This window comes from Canis lupus, chromosome 5 (assembly GCF_003254725.2).
Source record: "Canis lupus dingo isolate Sandy chromosome 5, ASM325472v2, whole genome shotgun sequence".
Lineage (NCBI taxonomy): Eukaryota > Metazoa > Chordata > Mammalia > Carnivora > Canidae > Canis > Canis lupus.
In genome coordinates, this window is record NC_064247.1 from 31806819 (window position 1) to 31822374 (window position 15556).

The window sequence follows — 15556 nt, forward strand, 5'->3', positions numbered from 1 at the left end:
AAATAAAATATTAAAAAAAATAAAGATTTTATTTATTTATTCATGAGAGACACACAGAGACACAGGCAGAGGGAGAAGCAGGCTCCCTCTGGGGAGCTCGAGGTGGGACTCGATCCCAGGGTCCCAGGGTCACACCTTAAGCCGAAGGCAGACGCTCAACCACTGAGCCACCCAGGCACCCGTGATCAGAAAAACAAACATCTTCTGTAAAAATTGGTGACATTTAATCAAAATGTGACCTGTCATATAATGTAATTACTATGAGGACGGCTTTCCAGGGCGTGACAGCGTTGTCAGCCCTGACAGGCGTGACTGTATCTGCCTTTGCATTGCTTTGGCTCAAAAGACTAGAAATCAGGGACAGTAAACTGCACACCTGCATGTTGCCATCATCAACGCGGGATGGGGTGTCGGCGGGGGAGGCATTCATGACGAATAGTTCTCTTCTGACGAAGAATATCCAAGGAAAGGTGTTTTTCATGAACTCATCATGGGACTAAGGGGACTTTGGGAAGGAAAATGCGGAGGGGCAGGAGGGTCACGGCAGTTTCACAGAGCATGACCCGTGTTAAAAAGTGTGTCTCCGTGATTATGAGGAAGAGAGGTCAAGGATGCTAACGTGGAAGGAAAGTGGGAATTGTGTTTTGTATTTTATGAATGTCATACTTTAGGAAAATGGACCTGACCATGGAAACATGACCCAGCACATCTGAAAGCAAAGTCTCCTTGGGATTATTTGAAAGGGCCTCTTGAGTGTTAGAACTCCAGGGTCTGGGCTCTGGGTGTGCTCATCAGTGGCACATTGAAACAGAGGGCTTATTTTTATTATTATTATTTTTTAAAGTTTTAGAAATTGAGTAATAGGGCAGCCCTGGTGGCGCAGCGGTTTAGCGCCGCCTGCAGCGCAGGGTGTGATCCTGGAGACCCTGGATCGAGTCCCACATCAGGCTCTCTGTTTGATGCCTGCTTCTCTGCCTCTCTCTCTCTGTCTCTATGAATAAATACAAAAAATCTAAAAAAAAAAAAAAAAGAATTGAGTAATAATTTATACACAGAGAATTACTCCCAACTTAGGTGTGCTGCCCCATGAGTTCTGACAAACATATCTCCGGTGGAATCACCAAGATGATGGAGATTGAGAACCTTTTTGGGGAGCCTGGGAGCTCCATTGGTGAAACATCAGACTTTGGCTCAGGGCATGACCCCGGGGTTCCTGGGATGGAGTCCCACATCAGGCTCCCTGCAGGGAGCCTGCTTCTCCCTCTGCCTGCGTCTCTGCCTCTCTCTGTGTCTCTCATGAATAAATAAATAAAATCTTAAAAAAAAAAAAAGTTGAGTTCCACTTACTTGCACTATGAAGGGTACATATACTGTGTGTTAACAGGATGAGGCTCACCAGGCGAGGCGAGCTGCCTCTAACCTGTCTCCTTTGAGGATGGCTCCCTCTCAGGGCTGTTGAGGAACTGGAGTTCCCAGTCCTGGTGTCTCTCTGGCTCTGAATCCTCTTCTCCTGGGTTTCCAGAATCATCGGTGGAATCTGTGCGGTAGCACAGAGGCCTTCTCTCTCCGGACCCAGCCCCCAGCGTCCCTGGGATGCGCTGTGTGCTGGGGTGATGCTGGGACCTGCCTCCCTGCGTCTCCTCTGTTCTCAAAGGAGAAGGAGGTTCCAGAGCTCCTTTAAGCAGGTGGCCAGACTGGACTTCCATCTGTCTGTCCTGCATGGGGAAGTCCCAAGGACTTCAGTTTCCTTTTGCAGGCAGGTGAGTGAAGAGGTCCCCTCCTGCGGAGGGTGCCTGCATCCTCCCAGGCCCAGGGGCACCCCTGGCTGTGTCTACAGCCCCAGATCCCCCCTTCCCTTCCCTCTCACCTCTCCCTCTCCTATCTCGGTCCCTCTCATTTCTACTCCTCCCCATTGAGCATTTTTGTTATGAGTCTTTTCATATCTTTCCTGGGGAACCGGCGGCCCTCCTGCTCTGGTCCGTGTTCGCCTCCAACACCAGGACCGCCAGTCCACCCCGTGGTCTCCTCCTGCTCCCCGGCGGTGCTGTGACACGTGGGGAGGCGCCCACCCCCTCCTCAGCCTTGGGTGGCTTTCAGCCAGCTCCTTGGTCAGAGGAGATAAGTGGCGGCTGCAGGCACTTTTACCCCATTTGTCACTTGCTTGCCTTTGGGTTTATGTGTTGTTGTTTTTTTTTTTTTTAAAGATTTTATGTATTTGGGTGGGGGGGAGCACACAGAGGGTGAGGCAGAAGCAGGCTCCCTGCTGAGCCGGGAGCCCAATGCAGGGCTCCATCCCAGGACCCTGAGATCACGACCTGAGCCAAAACCAAGAGTGGGAAGCTTAACCAACTGAGCCATGCAGGCGTCCCTGGATTTATGTTTTGGATCCTACAGAAATGTCTTGCATTTTTTGTCTTTTTATGGTCCTGGCCTGGAGCTGCAGGGGAGGGAGGCAAGGCCTTCTCCCCCCGAGATAAGGAAGGCCCTGGTGCTGGCTTTACTCCAGGACTTCCTTGCTTTCATTTCACATTCAGAGTATCCGGCTCACTGAGCGGCAGTTGGGAGCTGAGGGGCTGGTGGTTGGTTATTTCAATGATGAGTTTTCTGGGTGCCCTACCGGGATCCATCTGCTTAAGTCATATTTTCTACATTGACATGCTAGGTTATCTTCTTTTTTTTTTTTTTTTAAGATTTTATTTATTTATTCATGAGACACAGAGAGAGAGAGAGAGAGAGAGAGAGAGAGGAAGAGACACCGGCAGAGGGAGAAGCAGGCTCTCGCTGGAGTCTGATGTGGGACTCAATCCCGGGTCTCCAGGATCACCACCTGAGCCAAAGGCAGATGCTCAACCGCTAAGCCACCCAGGCGTTCCAACGTGCTAGGTTATTTTTTTTTTTCGTGCTAGGTTATTTTTGCTGTATGAAGGCTTCTCTCCTATGGGGATGAAGACAGCCCGAGCTTCCTTGTCAGCACATCACAGTGATGGGACAGCAGCTGTCACCTGTTAGTTTGGCAAAAATTTTCAAGCTTGATGCTCTTCTGTCCTTGGGAGGGCGTGAGCAAGACACGCACTCTCGGACTCTGCTGGTGTGATTGGTGTACGCGGTACATGCTTTTTTTTGGAGAAAGGTTTGGCAAAAGGCATCAATGGTTTTGTTTTGGTTTTTGTGTGTATGTTTTTTAAGATTTTATTTATTCATGAGAGACACAGAGAGAGGCAGAGACACAGGCAGGGGGAGAAGCAGGCTCCCTCTGGGGAGCCGGATGTGGGACTGATCCTGGGACCCCGGGGTCACTCCCTGAGCTGAAGGCAGATCTCAACCACTGAGCCACCCAGGTGCCTTCCCCCCTTTTTTAAAAAAGATTTTATTTGGTTGGCATGTTAAATATCTACCCGTCAGGACTGGATCTGTGCACCGGGAGCAGCTCTGGAGAACGAGAGGCCCGGGGGGTGTGGCCAGGCCCCACGACAGACCAGGCCAGATGTTGCAGAAAGTAAACACGGATGCTTCTGTATGCATTAATACTTATGCACATACACACATGTGCTGGACTTTGGTCTAGAAAGATGTACCTTGAACAGAAGATATTGATCTCTGAGGGGAGGGATTGGGAAGAAAGAGAAATGATGTTATTTTATTTATATATTTTTTGGGGGGTTAGACCCCAATGTTACATTAGTTTCAAGAGTACCATCTAGTGATTTAACAAGAAAGGCTTGAGTTTCATTATATCTCTCTGGACTTTTCACTGTTTCTAGGAATAGCATGTGTTACTTTTGTGTTTTTTTTTGTTGTTTGTTTTTTTGAACAGATACATTATTCTTTCGTGACCAAATGTTCAAACACAGGGACAAGTAGGCCATGATGACTGGAAGGGAAACAGAACAACTGCATTTTCAGGATAAGGGTGGTGGTGGGATTCATGTAGGGCAGAGTGGGGGCACGCCAAGGGGCTTCCAGGGACAGGAAGAGGCTGTTTCTTGGCCTGGGCAGTGGGCACCTGAGTGTTTATTTATTTTATTATTGCTTTTTTAGCTGTACGGACGTTCCTATACCTACTCATATGTAAGATACACTTCATGATTTTAACAATAGACACGTGTGGGACGCCTGGGTGGCCCAGAGATTGAGCATCTGCCTTTGGCTTAGGGCGTGACCCTGGGGTCCTGGGATCGAGTCCCACATCGGGCTCCCCACAGGGAGCCTGCTTCTCCCTCTGCCTGTGTCTCTGCCTCTCTCTGTGCGTCTCTCATGAATAAATAAATAAAAATCTTTAAAAAAAGAAAACAATAGGCACGTGTTAGGTGAGGCAGTGGGTCCCCTATGGTTTTAGGTCGGCTTCATCTGAACTTGATGACGTGAATTTGCTCTTCTATTTCAGACCTTCCCTCTCCACTCTTTATGCCTCTTTCTGTTTCTGGATTCCACGGTTTCCTTGCCTCTTCATGACAAGGCCACCCACCTAACAGTTGCCGCCCCTCCCCGGTCCTGCAGGGCAGGAAAACGCCATAGTCTGTGGGCAGAGGGCTCATACCCAGGCAATTACGGAATTAGGAATTAATGCATTGCCTAAGCTCATTCTTATCAAAGTCATGCCTAAGCTGCCTGCTAAGTTCTGGCAGCCAGGCCACTGCTGCCTGGAATAGTCTGGCCAGTGGTGATCAGGGGACAGTGGGTGTCAGGCAAGCGGGGCTACCTGGGGGGGGTTCTCGGTTGGTGGTGGGGCAACAGGTAGAGTGGGTGTTGTGCATTTGTCATCTCTACTTCAGAAGGACAGCATGCATTGATTTTTTATGGTCAGAAGGATTTTTCTGGGTATTGTGTTCGGGGCATTTTTGTTTTCTTTATAACAGTTTACTTTTTTTTTCATGCTACTATTTTTTAAGTATTTTTAAGTCAAAGGGGGATTTATTGAAAAGATGCAGAGGTGCCTCAGTTGAAGGACGTGCTGGGCGCCAGCCTGCAGGAGGCAGTGAGCACAGCCAGCGGGGGCAGGGATGGCCCAGGCCTGCTGTGGTCTCCGCATGTCCTTATGTGGCCCGGGTGGCATCCGGGCTTCTCTGCGTGACCAACAGGCTGCCCCCGGCCCTGTCCTGTGGCAGCTGGGTTCCTATGGGACATTCTCAGGGAGGGCATCCTCCCCTGCGCCCATCAACCCTGGCCCGAGGCCGGGCGTCTCTAAGTACCTGGTGGTCCTCTGGGGTCCCAGGCTGGAGAAGAGAAGGGACGGGCACTGAGAAGACGACCCTTCATCTGCGCTTACTCGGCTCTGTCCTTACCGGGCGCCTCTCGTGCAGGGGCCTGGGCTTCATGCCTTGAACATGTGACACCAGCAAGACCAGAGACTAGAGAACATGGGCTCTCAGAACCACCCGCCAGGGCCACGCTCCCCGTGGGCAGAAGGAAGGGGAGCTTTCTGCGGCGGGCAGAAGGTGCCTTCCTCACACTCCACAGAGGGCTTGGGGTGTCGCCCACTGGGAGGGGACTCATGGCTAAGAAGCCAGACCTGGAGCCCGGGGGCTGCCACTGCTGGAATTGCCGGTTGCCTGGTAGGCTGGGATTTGGGGGTCCAGCCTGGAAGTCAAGGTGTCTGCTGGGACAAAACGGTCGGGTTTATAGGGTGTTATTGTAGAAACACAAAGCCCAGGCCTGAGTCTGGTGCCTGGCCCCACACATGGGGCAGGAAGCTGTGTCCTGGCACCTGCTCTGTCACCAGCATCAGGCACCTGTCCTGTTCTGGGAACCAGCAGAGAGACTGCCCAGGGCTGGGGCGGGAGAGGGAGGGGCCCCTCCTGCTAGAGGCCTGTGTGTGAGCCTCAAGGGCCTGAGCACAACCTCCCCCCCGCCCAGTCACCCCGGGAGCGGCTGGGGTCTCCCAAGCAAAGTGCTCTCCCGGAGAATGCCGGCCATTCGGAGCCAGCGACCGCAGCTGCGCCGCGAGGGCTTGGGCGTCGAGGGGGTATTGGCACCGGCTCCCTCCACCCGCACTCGGCTCTCCATGTGGGCGGGTGTCCCCAGGCGGCTTGGTCCGACACTGCTTCTACCTCTACGGTTTGGGGTTTGGGGCGTGCCTGTGTGTAACATTCCTGCACCATGTGGCGGTGAGGGTCTGTCCCCCCCCCCCCAACACTGTGTGCAGAACGGGTGGAAATCCCAGCTGGGCCCTGGGCCCTGGGGCAGAGCCAGTTCCAGGGGCCCCTACCCCAACCACTGTCATCAAGGCTCAGTCCTGCGGGGAAAGGTACCATTTCTCAGCTGTAGCCGAGGAATGGGAAGTGGGCTGGGTGGGTAGGGGGTGGAAGGCTCTGGACGTGTGGTGGCACCCACCACCCATGGGCAGTCATGGGCCAGTCCCCTGCCCCTTCTGCGCCCACACCCACCCTCTGCCTCGGGGCATCAGATAGGGGTGGGGTGAGGGGGTACATAGGAGAGAACAGGCAGGCTGGTTGGGGCCAGAGAATCGGAGAGCAGAGCAGTGGGATGGAAGGAGGGAGCGGTGGGTCCCTGGGTCCCTCTGGGCCTCTGACACAGTCACTCTGTCCCCGTCCATGTGGGTGCCCACAGGACACCTGGGTTGTGGAGCTGATTCTGGTCACATAGGGAAGCTGGTGACAGGGTGCCCTCCCTCCCTCCCCTCGGACCTCAATGCTGTTGCTGTTTGTAGGCCACTCCCTCCTCCTTGCGGCTAGGGTGGTGGCAGCTGGGCCAGTGCAGGGGACCTCGTTCCAAATAAAGCTCTGCATTTGTCAGAATCCCTGGCCCAGGCCCTGAGCAGGGGCCATGGGGTGTAGGCAGCTGCATGAAGCAGGTGAGCTTGGCCCAACAGATCCCAATAGATCCCCTCTGCGGGGCTGCAGCTGAGAACCTGGAACAACAGCCTGTTGGTGGTGGAAGGAGCGGCCTCCAGGACATGTGGGAAATGGACCAGCTACATGGACCCTCTGGTCTTTGGTGTCCTTGAGTGTGACATGGGGGCGAGGAGGAGGGACCTTCTGGGCAGAGTAAGGACCCCCCAAAATGACGGACCCCAAAGTGTTTTGTGAAGTGTACAAGGAACACAGGGGCACAGGATCAGTAAAGCAGACTGTAGAATCTCTGGCTTTCCTCAGTCTCTCTGTGTGAGTGTGCACCTGAGTCCTCTCTCGTCCCTTTGGGACAATGCTAATCGCTTCCCCAGGGTGGACTGAGCCCCAACCCAGTGAGCACACACGGGGAGCTTCTTCCAAGAAAACCCAGATTCCTGGCACCCCATCTCTGGCATCCTCCTAACCCAGGGTTCTTTTTTTTTTTTTTTTCTAATTTTATTTATTTATTTATGATAGTCACACAGAGAGAGAGAGAGAGAGGCAGACATAGGCAGAGGGAGAAGCAGGCTCCATGCACCGGGAGCCCGAATGGGATTTGATCCCGGGTCTCCAGGATCGTGCCCTGGGCCAAAGGCAGGCGCCAAACCGCTGCGCCACCCAGGGATCCCTAACCCAGGGTTCTTTAGGGGTGGAACCTAGGAACACAAATCTTCAGTAGGCACCTCAGATGGTCAAGGCGGGTGGCCCAAGAAGACTTTATTTTTAAAGATTTTATTTTTTCATGAGAGAGACAGAGACACAGGCAGAGGGAGAAGCAGGCTCCCCGCGGGGAGCCCGATGCGGGACTTGATGCCAGGACCCCGGGGTCGCTCTTTGAGCCCAAGGCAGGCGTTCAGCCGCTGAGCCACCCAGGCATCCCTCAAGGAGACTAGTGTTAAAACTTGAACCACCAGTTCGAGGGCGCTCAGCTCGAAGGCAGCATCACCACGTTTGGCCACAAGGTGGCAGCAGAGAGGCCAGGAGAACCGGGCGTGGGCGGCAGGTGCGGGAGGTGAGCTCACCTGGGCTCGGCCTGTGGAAGGGGGCGGCCCCCACGCCGCACGGCCTCCTTTGCTAGGTGCCAGTTGTGCCCTGCAGCCGCCTCTCTCAGCCGCAGGCCTTCGTGGAGGAGACTGCCGAAGTCTGTGGGCAGCAGCCGCAGGCCGTGACCTTAGCTGGGCTGGGAGTGGTGATGAGTTCCACGTGAGTGACAGAAGACAAGGGACGTCACTTGCGTGGGGCAGCTCACGCAAAGGAAAACAGCGCAGGTTGGCAGCAGGGGTACCCCACCCGCCCGACAAGCTGGTAGGTCCAGGTGCTCATAAAGGACCCGCACCTGCAGGGTTGGCTCCAGTCCCCAGAGGGTCAGGCCGGGCCGGGGCGACGGCCAGCAGGAGGCAGAGGATGCTGGGACGGGGCAGCTGCCTCCGGGAGCAGCCAGGACGTCTCTGGCTGACACTGCAGGGGGAAGAGGATTAGATGACAGTCCCCTAACCCGGCCCGGAACTAACACCGCCCCCCCCCCCGAGCCTGTCCCCCTAAAGCTGCCAGAGCTCAGAATAACCCCGAGGACCAGACAGTGGGATGGCAGGGGCTCTGCTTGGTGCCCTGCTCCTCCTGCAGCTCCTGGGTACGCGCGTGCTCGGCCTCCTGCGGGAGGGACACTGACACGCAAGGGATGGGGCAGAGCCAGCAGGACGCAGGGTCTGGCTAGGGGCAGACACACGGAGCAGCGGGAGTCGCCCCCAGCCCCTCCTGGGCAGCGAGCCCACCGCCTCACCCATCAGCAGGTGGAGCTGAGGCCAAGAACGAGGAGCTGCATCTGTACCACCATCTCTTCGACAACTATGACCCAGGAAGCCGGCCCGTGAAGGAGCCTGAAGACACGGTCACCATCACCCTCAAGGTCACCCTGACCAACCTTATCTCCCTGGTAAGATGCCCCCACCCGCACCCACCGTCCTGGGGGCTAGTTCCGACCTCCACCACCCTGACTCCGGCTCGTCTCCAGAACGAGAAGGAGGAGACCCTGACCACCAGCGTCTGGATTGGAATCGTGAGTGAGAGCCGGGGAGCCGAGTGGGGGTCCTGCCCAGGTCTCCCCAACTCCTGCGGGCGCCAGGTGGAGACGCAGGGCACTGCCGGCCATCCCCACCCCTAGGACTGGCAGGATTACCGACTCAACTACAGCAAGGACGACTTCGGGGGCGTGGAGACCTTGCGGGTCCCTTCGGAGCTCGTATGGCTCCCGGAGATTGTGCTGGAGAACAAGTGAGGCCGCGGCCCTGCACCTGGCGGGCGGGGCCGGGGTTGGGCCCGGGCAGACGCCGGCTCTCTCGCGGCGCCCACAGCATTGACGGCCAGTTCGGCGTGGCCTACGACGCCAACGTGCTGATCTACGAGGGCGGCTACGTGAGCTGGCTGCCCCCCGCCATCTACCGCAGCACCTGCGCCGTGGAGGTCACCTACTTCCCCTTCGACTGGCAGAACTGCTCGCTGGTCTTCCGGTGGGACAAGCTGCTCAGGGGCGGGGGGCAGGGAAGGGGCTGGGGGGCGGTGGGCAGGAGGGCAGGGGGCAGGGGGCGGGGCGGGGCCGCCCGGGAATGGGATGTGGGGGTCCCGCCTCCGAGCTCCTGGGGGGGGGCGCCGGGCCCTGGCTCCGCAGCTCGCAGACGTACAATGCCGAGGAGGTGGACTTCGTCTTCGCCGTGGACGACGACGGCGAGACCATCAGCAAAATCGACATCGACACCGAGGCCTACACGGGTGAGGCCCCCTCTGCTCCGAAAACCCGCCCCTGCACGGGCCCGGGGTGGGGGTGGGGTACTGGCCAGCTGGGGCGACCGCAGACCGTGGAGAGCAGGGTGGACGCGGCCGCCGCCCTGCTCGAAAGCACTCCCGACCGTCCCGGGCCCCGTCCCTCCCACCCCTTCCCGCCCCGCAGAGAACGGCGAGTGGGCCATCGACTTCTGCCCCGGGCTGATCCGTCGCCCCAACGGAGCCTCCGCTGGGGACCCGGGGGTCGTCGACATCATCTACACGCTCATCATCCGCCGGAAGCCGCTCTTCTACGTCATCAACATCATCGTGCCCTGCGTGCTCATCTCGGGCCTGGTGCTGCTCGCCTACTTCCTGCCCGCGCAGGGTAAGGGGCCGCGGGACCCTGAGCCCGGCTCGCTGCTGGCGGGGCGGCTCTCACCGGGCGCTCCCTCCAGCCGGCGGCCAGAAGTGCACCGTTTCCATCAACGTCCTACTCGCCCAGACCGTCTTCCTGTTCCTGATCGCTCAGAAAATCCCCGAGACGTCGCTGAGCGTGCCGATGCTGGGCAGGTGACGGCAGAGGGTCCCGGGGCAACCCGGGGAGGGCGCGGGGGCGGGGCGGGCCAGGCAAACATGGAGGCGGAGTCAGGAGCACGCGAGGGGAGCCGGGCAGGCGACACCGGGAGCAGCTCGGGGGGGTCCGCGCCCTCCTGGGCTTTATTTGAGCGTGGGGCGGGACTGGGGCGGCGGTGGGTGCTCGGGTCCCCCGTCCTCCGCGCTGCAGCTGGACGCCACCTCGAGGCCTCCTGAGTATCTCTGTTGGGGATGGGCCGGCTCAACCCCTTCCCGCGAGCCCCGCCACCACCCCAGCCCCCCACTCCCCTCCCCCGGCCTCGAACTCCCCGGTGCCCGTGCCCCCATCCCGAACTCACCGGTCCTCCCTCGGTCGCGAGGCCCAGCGGGCGCCGCCGGTGCTGCAGGAGGAGGAGGACCCCCGCAGGCCCCGCCCGCACAGGCACAGCCACGCCCCCTGCAGCACCAGCCGGGCGCTGGCGCCCACCGCGGCCCCCGCCTGCCGCACCCGGTGCCCCGCGGCCTGGGCTAGCCGGCTCAGCGCTGCGCCCGGGTCCCCCGCGCCCGGGGCTGGGCCCGGACTGCCGGCGCCGCCGTCCAGTCGCCGCGCCTCCTGCTGCAGCCACAGGGCTGAGATCTGCCGTGGGGGGTGCAGGGGTTGGGGGGTGTGGGGGCCTGTGCCCCCGTGCCCCCTCCTTCCGCAGCCCCCCAGCCCCACCTCACACAAGGTGGCGCCGAAGCTCACGACGCTGGCCGCGGCCTCTCTGAGCACCAGCCTCAGGGTGGGCGTCGGGGCGGGCGGCCCCTGCGGCTCCCGGTGGGAATCAAGCTCTTGGAACCTCTGCTCCAGATACTCGTGGGCTGAGGCCACGGCGAGCTCCAGGGAGGACAGCAGCGGGGGCTGCAGGGCCACCTGGACACGGAGCAGGGGGAGCGGGGACAGCGGGGCCGTCGGGGCCGGGGACAGTGCGCGGGGAGCGCGGGGCCGCGGGCGCAGCCTCACCTCCGTAGAGCTGTGGAAGTGGTACACCCACAGCAGGGTTTCCAGGGAGCTGGGGGTCCCCTTCATGGTTGCCGGCGGAAGAGGGAGCACCGAGCCGCGGGCGTCTGGCCCCGCTGGGGAGGAGCAGACTCGCCAGCGAGGCCGGTCGTTTGTGAGGTCACACGCCGCGGGCTCTGCAGGTACCTCATCTTCGTCATGGTGGTTGCCACGATCATCGTCATGAACTGTGTCATCGTGCTCAACGTGTCTCTGCGGACGCCCACCACACACGCCATGTCCCCGCGGCTGCGCCACGTGAGAGCGGCGAGGGGGACGGCTCCGGGGGCGGGGCGATGACCCGGATGGGGCGGGGCCTCGAGCTCGCTTCGCCCCGCCCCCAGGTCCTGCTGGAGCAGCTGCCCAGCCTCCTGGGCTCCAGCGCACCCCCCGAGGCTCCCCGGGCCGCCCCGCCGCCCAGGCGCGCGTCCTCGGTGGGCCTGCTGCTCCGTGCGGAGGAGCTGATCCTGAAAAAGCCGCGGAGCGAGCTCGTATTCGAGGGGCAGAGGCACCGGCACGGGGCCTGGACTGGTGAGCCGAGGGGCGCGGGCGGGCCGGCGGGGGCGCGGGCGGCAGGGGCGTCCCGCAGTGACACTCCCCTCCCTCTCTCCCTCGCTCCTCGGCGCCCCAGCAGCTGCCCTCTGCCAGAGCCTGGGCGCCGCCGCCCCCGAGATCCGCTGCTGCGTGGAGGCTGTGAACTTCGTGGCCGAGAGCACGCGGAGCCAGGAGGCCTCCAGCGAGGTGGGGCAGCCGGCGGGGGGGGGGGGGCGCCTGGAGGCTGCCAGTCTCTGGCTCCGCGGGACACGCAGCTTTGTGTCCGCCCCTCCCCTCCCCAGGAGGTGTCCGACTGGGTGCGCATGGGGAAGGCCCTGGATCACCTCTGCTTCTGGGCCGCCTTGGTGCTGTTCGGCGTGGGGTCCAGCGTCATTTTCCTTGGGGGCTACTTCAACCAAGTGCCTGAGCTGCCCTACCCACCGTGCATGTAGCCGGCTTCCCCACCCGGTTCCCGGGGCGGGGTGGGGTGGGGGGCTGCTGTACGGTGATCCTTTACCGACCTCACTTTTATCGACCGCCCGACCGCCCCTAATAAATCGGAGCTTTGCCAACCTCACAAGAGGAGTTGCGTGTGCGTGCGGCATGTAGGTCTGGCCACCGCGGGGTCCGGAGCCGAGGGTTCTCGGATGCCGGCCCTCCGGAAACCACTCGGTATCCCTCCTCAAGCCCTGCTGACCCCTCTAGCCCCAGGAGCTGTTATCGTCATCAGCGGATCGCCAAACTTAAAGGTCCCCTCCAGCCCACAGGGTAAGGCTGAAGGCACCCCTCCCCCTCCAGTCTTTCTTCCGGGTTTCTGGACCCAGCACCACCCCCTCCCTCCCAGTTCTGCTGGCTTACCCTGGCTGGTATCCAAGACTGGGAAAGAAAATGGAAAAAAACAGGGCGAGCTGGTGGGAGCTGGTTGAATTGTCTTTATTAACAAACGGAAGATCCAAGGCCACTACATTGGGAGGGGGCGGGGCTACTTGCTGCTCACACTATATACAGAGGCAAGCAAGGGGGTGGGGGTGGGGTTGGGGGGACAGAGCTCCCTGTTCCCTCCCTCCACCAGGGAAGGTCCGAGGCTAGAAAGAACTGGGGCTGGAAAGGGGGAAATGTTTTGGCTGGCGGGGTCCCCCCTCCATTCCCTGGGGTTTGGGGAGAGGGGAATCATTAAAGTGCTTTCAGAAAATGAGGAAATGGTCCCTGCCCCTGGAGTGGCAGGCGACACCCCCCCCCTGACACCTAGGGCCCAGTGACCCCCCCCAGGGTCTGGTACATTCAAGGGGGGAGCCGGCTCCCCTGACGTGCAAATGAAGGGGCCCAGGGCCCTGCCCGGTCAGCAGCAGTGGGGTACGGGGTGCATGCCCCGAGCACTCTCCTCAAGTGGAGAAAAGGGAGTGGGGCTCAGTCCACTTGGTTCCTGTAAGGGGAAGCTGTGCCTCTCCCCAGAACCGGGACAGGCACAGTTTTGGGGGGAGAAGTATTGGGGGGAGGGAAATAGGATGGTCACGTGATCACAAAAGCATCAGGGGTCAGAGGTCACGTTCCCAGCAGGCTCCAGTGAATCAAACCAGTCGAAAGCAAAAGCCCAGGGAGGGGAAAGGAGGGCGGCCTGGGGAGTCTGGCTGTGGGGCGAGCTGGCCCTGTCACCAGTTCATGATGCAGTTTCGGTTCAGCGTCATGAAGTAAACTTGGCTGCTGCCCCCAGAGCGGACGGAGGCGAAAAACACCTGGGCGGGGAGGAGAAGGGATTGGGGAAAGAGTCTCAGTTAACTGGAGAGAGAGAAGCTCCAGGATTTAGTCTCTTAGGGCACCCCCCACCCTGGAGGCAGAGGTAAGGGGAGAGTGCGGCATGTAGGTCTGGCCACCGCGGGGAGAGAGCAGCTGGCAGACACTACATGAAGGAGTCAGAAACTGCAGGTGACAAAAGGCAGGCAGGGACCCCAGGACCCCTTCCCAGGAAGACCCCACGGCCATCCCCTCTGCCAGGGGGCTGAGGGGCATAGGGGAAGGGGACCCCACCTTGTCATTCCGCTCGCACAGGAACTTGAGCCTCTGGGCTCGTTTGTGCATGAAGACACCGTCCAGGTGGCCTGTCTCCACGGAGCGGATCTCAATGGCTTTCTCACCCCAGCCCATGATCTGGTTGGAGCAGATGTAGGCTGAGGGGAAGGGGAGGAGGGGCTGTGAGTGGGGGCCAGGCAGGTAGCTGGGGGCAGGGGGCGCTCCAGGTGGGCCCCTCACTCACCTACAGAGGTGGGCATCTCTCCCCACTGCAGCACCACGTCCTTAATGATCCGCCCATATGTGTTGACGTAGACGCCTTCGTCCTCGTAGCACAGCAGCATCTCCATGCCGTCAGTGTTGGGGAGGAAGATGATGGCATGGGGCGTGATCTGGCTCTGGATCTGGGGATGAGAGGATGGACTGCAGGCAGTGCACCCTGAGCCGGGGCTTGTGGCTGCGCTCTACCCAAAGCCCTGCCGAGCTTACATGCACAGGGATGTAGATGTCATAGCTGTTCCCCGAGTCCACGTCCACAGCATGGAAGCCGGCACTGGAGCCATAGATGACCTTGAGCCGCTGACCCTCCTCCACAGTCAGGTCAACCAGCAGAGGACGGTGAGGGAGATCTGCGAAGGACTGAGGAGGGGAGGGGACTCAGGGGGGATGGCCAGGGACTCAGGGGGGGGGTGCAGAGGGGAGAAGGGGCTCAGGGGGCATGTCTAGGGCAGTGGGGGGTACGGGGGCAGAGGGGGGCCCCTGAGGCTACCTTGAAGGCCATGAACTTGTGGTAGGGTTTGGGGGCCCAGGCGTACACCTCCACGGAGCTCTTCAGCGCGATGACCAGGAACTTAATGCGCTCGTACTTCACTGGGGGGCAGGCAAGCAAGGGGAGGGGTGTCATCCAGGAAGCCCAGACCCCGATCCCTCTTCTTGGAAACATGCCCCTGGCACCCCACGGTGCCCTCCTCACCCACGCGGTAGTGCCCGCAGCCCTCCATGTCGCCCACGGTGGTCCAGCCCTGCTTCTTCTCCACGTCCGGGTCATTGTGCAGAATCTTGTTCCGGAGCCAGGACAGGTAGTACACCCGCAGTTTATTCCTTTTCCCTAAGGAGGACATGTGGCCCCTCACCAGAGGTCAGCGGGGCAGAGTGGGGCGGGGTGGGGTGCACCCCACAGGGGTTGGGGACGCGAGGCCACCCTCTTGGCCCTCCTCCCAGGCTACAGGCAGCGGACGGAGCATCTGGGGTCCCCAGCCTGTGCCCCGCGCACCTGAGATGGTGATGAGCAAGTTGAGCCCTTCTAGGACATCCATTTGCTGGAAGCGCCGCCGCCCGATGAGCCCATACACCTTGCCCTGCCCGCTCCGGTCCAGTAGCATCAGGCCATTCTCTGTGCCCACCAGCAGGTTGACACCTGCAGCGGGAGCCCCTGGGCGGGTCACTGGTGGCCAGCCCTCGCCCGACTGGGGGCCCAGGGGTGCCAGCAGACCCTGCTCTCCCTCCCTGGCCCTGGCTCACCCCAAAGAGCTGCACAGAGGATCTCTGAATTAAACCGCTTCTTGTACTTGCGAATCTCGGGGGTCTCGCTGTGGGCGCGGGTGTTGGTAGGGTTCACGTTGACCACGGAGCCTTTACGCACGTCGTACTGGAGCTGATCTAGCCGGCCGCCCTCTCCCCCCACCAAGGCTGCCAGAAAGAGGAGAGGGAGAAGGGGAGGAGGGCTGCAGCCCCCCTCCCCTCACCCCTGCACTGGGCAGGGGGTGAGGGGGTGGGGAGGGTGGGCAGGCCTCCT

The 15556-nt window shown here is 60.2% G+C and overlaps 3 protein-coding genes across 26 annotated transcripts in view; 1 reads left to right on the plus strand and 2 right to left on the minus strand.

Annotated features, from left to right (window-relative positions):
- Positions 1–1410: 1410 nt before the first annotated feature.
- CHRNE (cholinergic receptor nicotinic epsilon subunit) lies at positions 1411–15336 on the plus strand. 14 transcript variants are annotated; one of them, XM_049110117.1, is made up of 15 exons: positions 1418–1760; positions 2907–3004; positions 8636–8781; positions 8860–8904; positions 9010–9119; positions 9200–9355; positions 9514–9614; positions 9793–9993; positions 10064–10178; positions 11364–11478; positions 11565–11751; positions 11852–11961; positions 12057–12522; positions 14037–14840; positions 14983–15336. In XM_049110117.1, exons 1-13 carry the CDS (start codon positions 1720–1722, stop codon positions 12204–12206), a joined length of 1575 nt encoding a protein of 524 aa, XP_048966074.1. In that variant the 5' UTR covers positions 1418–1719; the 3' UTR covers positions 12207–12522; positions 14037–14840; positions 14983–15336. The 14 variants fall into 14 exon arrangements, with proteins under 14 accessions (XP_048966069.1, XP_048966068.1, XP_048966070.1 ...); XM_025428703.3 differs by having other exon boundaries at positions 1423–1760; positions 11855–11961; XM_049110112.1 differs by having other exon boundaries at positions 1411–1760; positions 8636–8904; positions 9793–10178; positions 14037–14379; positions 14643–14840.
- On the minus strand, positions 10299–11369 carry C5H17orf107 (chromosome 5 C17orf107 homolog). Its single transcript, XM_049110122.1, is given in 5 exon segments — positions 10299–10424; positions 10541–10590; positions 10593–10818; positions 10900–11094; positions 11185–11369. Coding segments are annotated over 5 exon segments (636 nt in total). The 5' UTR covers positions 11251–11369; the 3' UTR covers positions 10299–10325.
- MINK1 (misshapen like kinase 1) overlaps positions 12672–15556 on the minus strand; it is a 42056-nt gene continuing 39171 nt past the window's right edge. For all 11 annotated transcript variants that reach the window (XM_025428688.3, XM_025428685.3, XM_025428686.3 and 8 more), the window contains 8 exons: positions 15283–15450; positions 15035–15178; positions 14735–14869; positions 14531–14631; positions 14251–14400; positions 14006–14165; positions 13780–13919; positions 12672–13487 (listed from right to left, as the gene is read on the minus strand). In XM_025428688.3, the coding sequence (XP_025284473.2) occupies positions 13404–13487; positions 13780–13919; positions 14006–14165; positions 14251–14400; positions 14531–14631; positions 14735–14869; positions 15035–15178; positions 15283–15450 (1082 nt within the window). In that variant the 3' untranslated portion in view covers positions 12672–13403. The remainder of the gene's footprint in view (positions 13488–13779; positions 13920–14005; positions 14166–14250; positions 14401–14530; positions 14632–14734; positions 14870–15034; positions 15179–15282; positions 15451–15556) is intronic.

Bases quoted from the DNA above. Each gene is read 5' to 3' on its own strand.
- CHRNE (XM_049110111.1), top strand. From the start codon at position 1,720: ATGGGGAAGTCCCAAGGACTTCAGTTTCCTTTTGCAGGCAG. The intron at 10,179-11,363 runs GTGACGGCAGAG...CGGGCTCTGCAG, and splicing joins AGCGTGCCGATGCTGGGCAG to GTACCTCATCTTCGTCATGG. The intron at 11,962-12,056 runs GTGGGGCAGCCG...TCCCCTCCCCAG, and splicing joins GCCAGGAGGCCTCCAGCGAG to GAGGTGTCCGACTGGGTGCG.